This window comes from Diabrotica undecimpunctata, chromosome 9, assembly GCF_040954645.1.
Source record: "Diabrotica undecimpunctata isolate CICGRU chromosome 9, icDiaUnde3, whole genome shotgun sequence".
In the NCBI taxonomy this organism is placed as follows: domain Eukaryota; kingdom Metazoa; phylum Arthropoda; class Insecta; order Coleoptera; family Chrysomelidae; genus Diabrotica; species Diabrotica undecimpunctata.
In genome coordinates this window covers 77,624,701-77,635,221 of record NC_092811.1, presented here as the reverse complement: position 1 = coordinate 77,635,221, position 10,521 = coordinate 77,624,701, and the positions used below count along the sequence as shown (strand labels likewise).

The 10,521-nt window shown below is 32.5% G+C and overlaps 2 protein-coding genes across 2 annotated transcripts; one reads left to right on the top strand and one right to left on the bottom strand.

Annotated features, from left to right (window-relative positions):
* The first annotated feature begins 5,138 nt into the window (after positions 1-5,138).
* On the top strand, positions 5,139-6,134 carry LOC140451173 (matrix metalloproteinase-16-like). The gene has a single exon (XM_072544909.1). The coding sequence runs from the start codon at positions 5,139-5,141 to the stop codon at positions 6,132-6,134; it is 996 nt and encodes a 331-aa protein (XP_072401010.1).
* Positions 6,135-7,007: 873 nt separating this feature from the next.
* Positions 7,008-8,840, bottom strand: LOC140451172 (uncharacterized). The gene has a single exon (XM_072544908.1). It carries the CDS (start codon positions 8,838-8,840, stop codon positions 7,008-7,010), a length of 1,833 nt encoding a protein of 610 aa, XP_072401009.1.
* Positions 8,841-10,521: the final 1,681 nt, after the last annotated feature.

Genomic DNA, 10,521 nt, shown 5'->3' with positions numbered 1-10,521 from the left:
TATATAACCAAGTGTATAAAATACATCTCAATCACAAGATGAATGTAGTTCAGCAAGATAAGACACTAGTAGTGGAAAACTTGGATTTTGTCGATAACATGACAAGAACCAGTAAACATGGCGCATTGCTACCACATTCTTTTCGTGCTATCATATGTGGTCCAAGTGGATGTGGAAAAACTAATGTTATGTTGGCATTATTGTTTGATCTAAATGGCGCTAAATTCAAAAATGTTTACGTTTATTCAAAGTCGTTGTTTCAACCTAAGTATCAATTTTTGAAAGAAGTGTTGGACTCTATAAAAGAAGTGGGCTATTTTCCATTTAAAGATAATGATGATGTAATAAGTCCCAGTGAAGCTAAACCAAATTCTATTTTCATTTTTGATGATGTATCAACGGATCCACAACAAACAATACGTGAATATTACTGTATGGGCAGACATAAAGATATTGATTGTGCATACCTATGTCAATCATACAGTCGAGCAGGTAAACAACTCCTACGTGATAATGCAAACCTTATTGTATTGTTTAAACAGGATGAGCTCAATTTAAAACACGTCTTTGATGATCACGTCTCACCTGACATGACATTTGACCAATTTAAACAATTTTGTTCTGAATGTTGGAAAGACAAATATGGTACGTTCGTCATTGTTAAGGAGTTCGATATTTCTAACGGACGATATCGTAAAGGCTTTGACAAATTTATAAAATTGTAGGTATGCTCGAAACACACGCATTGTATAACAATATGTCAGACAAAGAGGTAGCTGCACGCAAGCGTAAAGTTGTTGAACTAGCTCGGGTTATTCGCAAAAAGTATTTGGCACTAAAGTTAGGTAAAACAGAACAAGATGAGTCTCTAAATAAACTCTTTAAACCCATTGCTAAACCTTTAAAAGATATTGCGCAATCCTCAAAAACGTTGCATCATGCTATTAATAACAAACTTAATCATGTCAAAAAGGAAGAGGTGAAAACGGAGGAAGAGATGAAAAAAGAAGCCGGCGATGACGATGTATTTTCGGATGCAGTATCAACTGATCGACCTAACGAACATGAAATTTTTGATCCTGATAATGTTTCGAAAGAGGTTATTGATGAATATATCGAGCAATATCCTCCAATGAGTCATAAATATATAAAAGAGTTTTGGATGAAAGACGATAAAATTGATAAAAACTATGGACCTATATACAATGACGAAATTGGTTGGATGTTAGGTAAACGGCGAATAAACTTTAACAAAAACAAAGGTAGTGTAGAAGTCATCAGTGATGGTAGTGAGGGAGGAGGATGGGTACCGGGAACGCCAGGTTTATACCAACTAATTTTTTATAATAGTCCAGAATATTATGATGATAATGATTTAAAACACTATAAAAGTTTATTAAATAGTACAGGAGCTCATCTGGATGCTATAGGTCGTCTTAAAGGTGCAACTGGAGAAAAATATCATCATATTATTAAGCCACTATTTAAACCTATCGATGCAACAACGAAGAAATCACCACCAAAAACTCGATCTACTGCATTAAAGAGACCACCTTTCGAAGGTCTCGCCCGTTTAGCAAAAGCGACTCGTTCATCGTCAACGTCTCCTCGAACATCGTTATCTTCACCATCTAGCTACAAAGGGTCAGGACTCGATGATTCTCATTTGATCTACAATGATAATCCTATTGAATATGTGTATTGGGATGATCCAAACGAACTATGTGACAGATTAAAATTGCTGATTGCTTCCCAAGAAGCAGGAAACACATCCCCAATAACGAAATTGTTGCCATTATCACCGAATTACGTGAAGCAGATATTATATATTAATGTTAGGTTGGATTATTGGATATCATTTTCAATATGAGTGTTGACAAGTTTGGTCGTCATCATTATCGTTCTAACGAACAAGTTGTTAAAAAGCTACGTGATGGTTTAAAGCAATCCATTTTGGATTTACAAAACCAGATACATGCAGTCAATAAGGATATTAAACGAGATCCTCCTGTAGCAGGTATACATCTTTCCAATAAGAAATACGTAGATGATCAAATTGTTAATGTCAAAACTTTTTTAAGAAAAAAGTTTAATTTGATACACAATGAATATAATGCAAAAGATGCTCAACTTGAACAAAAAATCTCGAACTCAATTAACAAAATTGAAAGCAGTTTTAATAAATCGATTAATGGGTTAGCTGATGACAATAAATTGGTTGGTTTGAAAATATCTGATTTATCAAAAGACATACATAATTTTAAAAATGATCTAAATATATTTAAACATGAAATGGAGAAGAGTCTTACGGATGCTGCCTACCAAACTACACAAAATATGATGAAAGCTCTGGAAATAGAAAAAAAGATTAAAACAATGGATCTTAATTCACAAGATTTGAAAATTCGTATTAAGGTAATAGAAGAATTCATTGAAAACAATGACTTAAAGCGTTAGAAGATTAAAAGTTTTGGAAGAGTGATGTCCGATGTAAAAAAGATGAAACGTAAAACCATAATACATTACGAAGCGAGTTACAGTTAGATATGCAAACAATAAATGATAATAGGATTCATAATATTGAGCAATGGCAGAAAAGTATTCGAGATGAATCGGATATGAGATCTTTATTAGATAATAAAGTATCAGATCTGTCAAAGACTTTGTTCGAGCTGGATGAACGTTTATCTGCAGCAGTAAAATAAATACAAGACTCACTTACTATATTAAACACATATTTAAACCCTTTAGTCCAAAGAGGTAAAGCGTTAGAAGGTAGGCATGGCCAATTCCAAAGAGAAGATAGAACTGGTTAACGAGCTCCATAAGCAAGCACGAAAAAAATATCCGAGACGACGTACAATCATTAAAGGCTTAGACGATTTATGGCAGATGGACTTGGCTGAAATGCGATCTCATTCTCATAACAATAGAAATTTTAAATTAATTTTAGTTGTTATCGATTGTTTCTCGAAATACCTTTGGACTCGTCCATTAAAGACAAAAACGGGTGAAGAGCTAACTCAAGCATTTTCGGATATACTCAAACACAGTAAACGAACACCGAAAAATCTGCAGTCGGATCAGGGAACTGAATTTTACAACAAGTTTCAAAATTTAATGAAAAAACATAAAATAAATCACTACTCTGTTTTCACTACCATGAAAGCAGCCATAGCTGAACGCGTCATTAGAACGTTGAAATCCAAACTATACAAGTATTTCAGCTTACACGGTACATACAAGTGGATTGACATATTACCCAAAGTTACGTCTGAATACAACAATACAAAGCATTCAAAAACGGGATATAAACCATCACAAGTGAACAAATCCAATGAAAAGAAGATTTTAAATAACAAGTTTAGGTATTTAAAAATCGCAGGTCCACGAAAATTTAAAGTTGGTGACATTGTACGCATCAGCAAAACCAAAATGTTATTCGACAAGGGGTACGTTCCAAGTTGGACAACAGAATTATTCAAAGTTACTAAAATTAATATTACCAACCCTGCAACATACATGCTCGAAGACATGCAAGGCATACCTATAAAAGGAGCCTTTTACAATGAAGAATTACAGAAAACAGCCAATCCTGATATTTACTTAGTTGAAAAAGTTTTACGTCGCAAAGATAAAAAAATGTACGTCAAATGGCTTGGCCTTGATGCAAAATATAATAGTTGGATTGATAATGACACCGTCATCTAAAAGGTGGGGGAACAGAAGTATGAAAAATTGAGGATAAACACGTAGAAACACGTTTTTCTTTTCTCAGTTTGTTGCAGTCAGTTAGCTAGTCAAAATGTATTCCCAAGATACTGGATACTCAAGCGGCAGCGAGTATGATGTCAGCCTTTCACCATCATCCGAAACATCAATCGTATTTGAAGGCTATGACCGTGAGCTGGATGTACTCCTAGAGAAGTACGAAGAAGCGGCCAAGAACGAGACCCATTACCTGCTGTACACACAGTTTTTAAATGAATCATACCAAATTGGATGTGGTCTAAGTCCAGCCAGAACATACACTCCTGCGATAATTATGTGGAAATCACCATGGCAGAAAATATCTTTCAGTACATATGAATGGGAACAATTAATTACCCAACTCAATGAGAATAGTTTTTTCTATGAGAACGTAACCTTTTCTGATGATCCTGCTGAAATTCAGTGCGGTGACTATTGCAGAATTCGACAAATAATCTACGACAACATCAAATTCCTCGAAATAACCAAGCATGACATTAACTTTTGTCTCTCAGAAATGCAAGTGAACACCCTTTTAGAAGCAAACAACGAACTTTTAACACCATATGTGACAATGTTAGAGACTATTGAATTTCCAAATTTTTATTATAATACGCTTAATATTGTTCGAGATAGTTTTAGTAATCAAAATTATACGTGTTTTGACGCCATTCAAAAGTTGTATAGATTTGCACGTGAAGGATATACTTTACAACATGTGGCGTTAGGACAACTTATATTTTTCTGTAAACATAGGATCGCTAATGATCTTGAAAGAATTTAATAAAGCTTGTAAAATATGTATCTATTGTTTTATTTATTTAAAATTAAAAATAAGATTAGTCAAGTTGGTGGGGTCAAAGAGTGTCAACTTTTACTTGTATTAAACTGATTCTTTTTATTTGAATCAGTATCATTCGAGATGCAAACCAATAAAGTTGTTCTGCTCATCGTAACTGGCATCGTAAGTTTTTGCTTAGGTGAAAATTTTAACGAGACAAATGCGGTGTCATGGTTAGAACAATATGGTTATATCACCACAAGTGAAACTGCACACACTGATATTGCTGAAATACTGCAAAAGTTTCAAGAAAAATATAATTTACCTGTGGATGGAAAATTAAATAGAGAAACTGTGGAGTTAATTTACTCCTACAGCTTTGGAAGTCGCTAAAAGAGTATTTAAAATATGGGAAGAAGCATCAAAATTTAAGTTTACTTATCTGCAAGTCCCAAATCCAAATCCGGATATAACTATAACAGTCGTTCCAAAGCAGCACTATTTTCGATATAATTGTCAGGGTAACAGCGCATGTCCTTATACATTTACAAGTGGTGTATTGGCACATTCTTATTTTCCACCAGTAACTGGATGCATAGAAATTCATATGAATAGCAATCTAACATGGGATTTCAGTTTGAATTCTACAGCAGAGGGTCGAACAAATTTCTTTGCTGTCCTTCTTCATGAAGTTGGTCACGCTTTAGGTTTATCGTATAGTAGCGATAGGAAAGCTGTAATGTATCCGTTTTATCAAGCTTTACCTACCAACATATCTGAAGATGATAAAATGGGCTTAGAAGAGTTATATGGACCTAAAACTAAATCTGCATCTATTCCAACTCAACCTGTTGTTACTAGGGTCAGTTCACCAACTTTAAAGACAACCACAACAGAAAGATCTAGGAGTAAGGCAACCACAATAGCTAGGAGTAATAAATCGATGCAAAATGCCATAACGAATGTATGTGAATTAGAATACCCAGATTTAATATTTTTAGCATACGCTCCATCATTTCCAACATACCGAATGTATATAGTAAGTAAGGATCTGATATGGAAATATGACTTAAATAATGAAAAGATACCCGCCAATGCTGAACAATTTATAAGATATTTGCCAAGGGGAATTACGAACGTAACACATGTTTTTCAAAGTACCAATGGAGATTTAATTGGTGTAAGTAGGAATCGTATATACGCAGCAGCATTTCCTAGCTTAAGAATTCATACAGATAACATGGTACCTGAAGTAAATAACGCAAGAAGTATTACCGGTTTATTTCAAACAAATTCAGGAAAAAAATTTGTTTGTTTTGATGGCTCATTTATTGAATTTAATGATAAAGGCGTTATCTCAAGAGGACGTATTAGTGACATTTTTCCAGGAATACCAAATGATATTACATCAGCATTTAATTATATTGATGGGCATATATATTTCTTAAAGCAAAACATTTATTACAAGTTTAATGAATTTACAAGAAGTGTCATTGAAAAAGGTACTTTTAATTGGAATATGTTAGGGTTCCCTTGTCCAGATAATGGATTAATAAAACAACTGAAATCCTTATTAGCTAAAGTAAATTTATATTATAAATAATTAATGTCTAAATGGGAGTTTGTATTGGGAAAAGGTAAATAAAAATAAAGAATATTTTACAAAAAAGTCTTTTATTCGTTATTCGTTCGTTATTCGTTAATCGTAATCGTAAAATCGTATTCGTTTTGATAGAGTTAACATTTTTGTGGTTATGATCAATACAACTAAAAAAAAAAGTAAATAATTATTTTACAAGAAAGTTTTTTATTATTTACATTTTACAGATATACAAATATACAGATCGTCTTTAGCAAAAAGTTAAATTTTATTAACATCTTAAATGTTGGAGAATCTTACTCTTTGATTATGATTTCCGTGTAAATCCTCCTCACAATCATATCTATCCTTTAGTTCAAAGAGTACTTCACAAAAACCATTTTGACACCAGGATGATTTTTTTCTAAATATCAAATGCAAGTCTGACGCTAAGCAACTAACATGAAAATTATCAGATACAGCTTTTAGACATTTTTGTTTTTCAGAGAAAATTAATTTAAATACTCTGTAACATGGGCGACAGAGTAGCAAATTATATTTTGATATTTTATAATACCTAAACCATAAGCAATAGTAATCATTAAGTGCAAAAGATTCAAAATCCTCACAATCTATAATTGCCTGACGAAGTGCGGGTGAAATATTTAATTCTAGATCATGATTCTCAAAGTCACAAACTTGAAAAGGTTCATAAGGAACGGGGTTAGTTTTAATTTGCGTCCATTTAATTTTACTAAATTGTTGAACTATTTTTTCCGTTAACACCCATGGTAAAGGCGATCTGCTAATAAATTTTGAAATTTCATGTGTGTTTTTGATAATAGTGCTTATACATAAATTTTGTAGACTTTCCATCTCCAAATCTGAAAAATGAATTCACCTATGTGTTATACTATAGTGACCCCATGGTAAAGTATCAAAAGTGTTCGACAGTAAGTACCGTTTATCATCAAAAGGGTTTAAGGCTATTTTAGTTTGCTCAATACTGTAAACTTCATGTAATTTGGATTGTATACAACGCTGTGTTGCATAAAAAAGTGATTTTGATTCGACAGTTTCACGAAAATGTTTCAAACAATTCAAATAATCATCAAAGTTAATTTTAGTCTTTACAACATTCATCTTAACCCCTTTTGACTTTTTGACATCTTTCTCTCCAGCCACTTTATATGTATATTGCTTTGAACGAAGACCTATGAAGTGAGTCATGATTTTTGAGTTATTCTCATCTTTCATTAGACCAGGCACTTTTTTGTTTACTAAAGGAATATTCCAAGGATTCTTTGGAGGATAATCGCTTGTATCAAATCTATGAATATCAGTCTTAATCATTTCCTCGTATATATCATTACATTCAGTTTCATAAATCAGTCCATCAGTATCAATATAAAGCAATTTATTTTGATTTAATGGGAATTTTTGTAACATATAGTCATAATGAAATTCATATATGCAGATTTTAGACAGTTCTAAGATTGTCATTCCAACATACAATGGTTTATTGAAAATAATTTCAGTTTTCTTTAATTCTACTGCCATTAATGATTCATCGAAAATAACGCGACTATGAAACTTCGGGCTAGCAATCAAATTTCGAGCACCTATTCGTCCCTGCCATTTATTGACTAATTTCACCAACCTATGCTTCCTCTGGTTTTCCATAGTTTTTCCGAATACAGCGTTATTCATGAGTTTGTATAAGTTTTTCTCAAAGCTTGTTTTAGCTTGAGCCCTCAATTGTGTATTAAGAGCAATGTAACCTTTTAACCAAGCCATCTGCTTAAATCTCAATACCTTATGAATTCTAGTAAGAACTAATCCATGTGATATAGCCTGTTTTAGGTTCCTGTAGTGAATAACGTAGTTAGTTTTATTGTACAGAGTAGACAAGAGTTTAGATTGTTTGGAACCAGGAAGTTTGCAATGTTCTACACAAAACGGTAAATCTTTATGGTGGTCATGTAAGTTTTCTGGGTAAGAGAGATCAACTTCAAGAATGTATCCCTCTTTTGCATCGTCGGGTATTGACATAACATCGATATTTGTATCATCCCAATGGAAACTTCCATAAGGGAGTGGTTCACTCATCGCCCAACCATATAAATTGTTAACATCAAGATACATGAGATATTTAGAAGGTTTAGTTGGATCGTAATTCATCATGTATTTGTTGTTAGCCTCCCCCATACGGTTACAACACTGTGAGATACCTCCACGTATACCTCGTTCATAGAATAAAAGCATATCAACATCTTGTATAGTTTCCAAGTGACATCCTGTATACTTAAGCATTGCATCCCATGTGAAACCCGGGATGGTATAATAGTGTCCTGGATCTAACCCATATGTCTTGTAGCATGTGTCTCTAAAAGTTTCGAAAACTACAGCCAAAAGAAGTATATCTGTCTTCATGTATAAATTACTGTAATCCCAAAGAGTTTTCATGTTAAATTTCTCCCAAACTAATTTAGCGTGAGCATAATTTAAATCTGATATATGCTCATCGTTCAGTTTATTGTAAAATTTTTCTTTATTTGGCAACTTTGTTTCATCCAACCGTTCAATTTTATCTAAATAATCATAAAAGAACACTCCTTTTTTAGTTAACAACTTGAACGTTTCATCATCTAAATTTGGAAATTGTTTTCTTAAAATTCCGAAATTTTCTGGCTTCAAAGTTGAAACTAGGCTATCTAATGAACTCCCCATAAATCTAAAAGTATCAATGAAACGGAAACTAATATTTGTCTTTTTATGGTAAACTGTGAAACTAATAGGTATATTTTTCTTTGTTGATGGGTAAAATGGAAATGTGGTACATTTTCGCTAAATCCTTTATTATGAAATGTGAGTCGTAACCACTCATATTGTGGAAGGCTATTGGAACCACAAATGATTTCTTATAATTTAAATTGCACCCACTATGTGCAAAACCTCTAAAATTGCCAGTCAAATGACAATGGTCTTTTACAATATGATCCTTTTCCAAAAATTTTCTATTGCAAATGTGACATCTCTCAGTAGCATCTTTTAAACTTACTTCAACGTTCATGGGTTGAATATCTATTAATTTTGAATAAATAAATTGAGCCAAGTTATCAATTTCATGTGAAAACCATGACATACAATCCATACCCACACGGCTTTTATAAAATGATAAATTATCGTCATAATTACACTTAAAATATAATCCAGCACTGTACGCTGTGTGTCTTTGATATGGATACGTTGATGTAGTTGATGGTATTGGGTGGGATACGCGCAGAGGAACGAGCAGTGATTCAAAATCTGCATATACTAGGAACGGCAATTTTTCTTTGTAAACAAAATTTTTAAATTTAACATATGGTTCCTTGGTGAAACTTATTTTGCAGTCATCTATCTTTTCACAGTAGATGGTATGAGCATCCAACTTTTCTTTTGTATAAAAATAATTAAGACATCTATCACATATAAATTTTTTTCCATGGTGTTTAGAAAGTTGTGATTTGACAAGTTTACCTAAATCTTTTATCCAAATATAGTGAAAATGTATTATATCTTCATCACGTCCACCACTCCATGGTCCGACGTTGTCCACTTCATTATTAAAATAATATTTATTTTGAACTATCAACAAATTGACATGTTTTTCTCGTTTGTGTTTAGTTAATCTTACAGGAAGCACTGAAAAGTTGAAATGCTCGTCTTTAACATTTAGCTCGAAAACGTTAACAGAAATATTTTCATTATTTTTTTCAAAGAGGGGAATTTGATTTAGAGTTACTGGAAATGTAAGACCTTTTAAATTAAGAACTTTGGTGTAGTGAGGGTATGAATTAGTTTGGTTAGCGTTTACGTTAACTGAATATAATGCTGATACAATAGCCCAAGCAAAACAAGCCTGGTCGTTATTCTTAACATTAATACAAGCTCGTTTTTTAGCAACTTTCGGATGCAATTGAATATACGATGAGGCTCCTTTAGCCATTTCAAATTTATTAATGTTTATTTCTAAAGATATAATTTTATTCAGTGCCCAACCACTTTGAGATTCCGCAAATTCAGATAAATCGTTCAAAACAACATCTTTAACAAAAACTTCAAACCAATAATTTAAATCGGTAATCACATCAATAATTTCATTTTTAGTTTGAAAATATTTTCTTTCTAAAATTTCCACATCTTCAGCTTTTTTGATAAATTCCCCACAAAATGTAGTATTTACTTTTAGTATGCCCATTGTTTTTAAGTTGAATTCAATTTTTTTTTTAAATAGTTTAAAAGGATCAGCAAAAAACTGTAAAATATCTTTATGCTCTTTATTAATAATTATTCCTGTTTGTACTCTACTTTGAAAAATTGATACTATATTTCTCCAAACAACTTTTGCTTTACATTTACGTCTAAT

Excerpts from the sequence above, each read along its gene's own strand:
- LOC140451173 (XM_072544909.1), top strand. The coding sequence starts at position 5,139 with ATGAATAGCAATCTAACATGGGATTTCAGTTTGAATTCTACAGCAGAG.
- LOC140451172 (XM_072544908.1), bottom strand. The coding sequence starts at position 8,840 with ATGGGGAGTTCATTAGATAGCCTAGTTTCAACTTTGAAGCCAGAAAAT.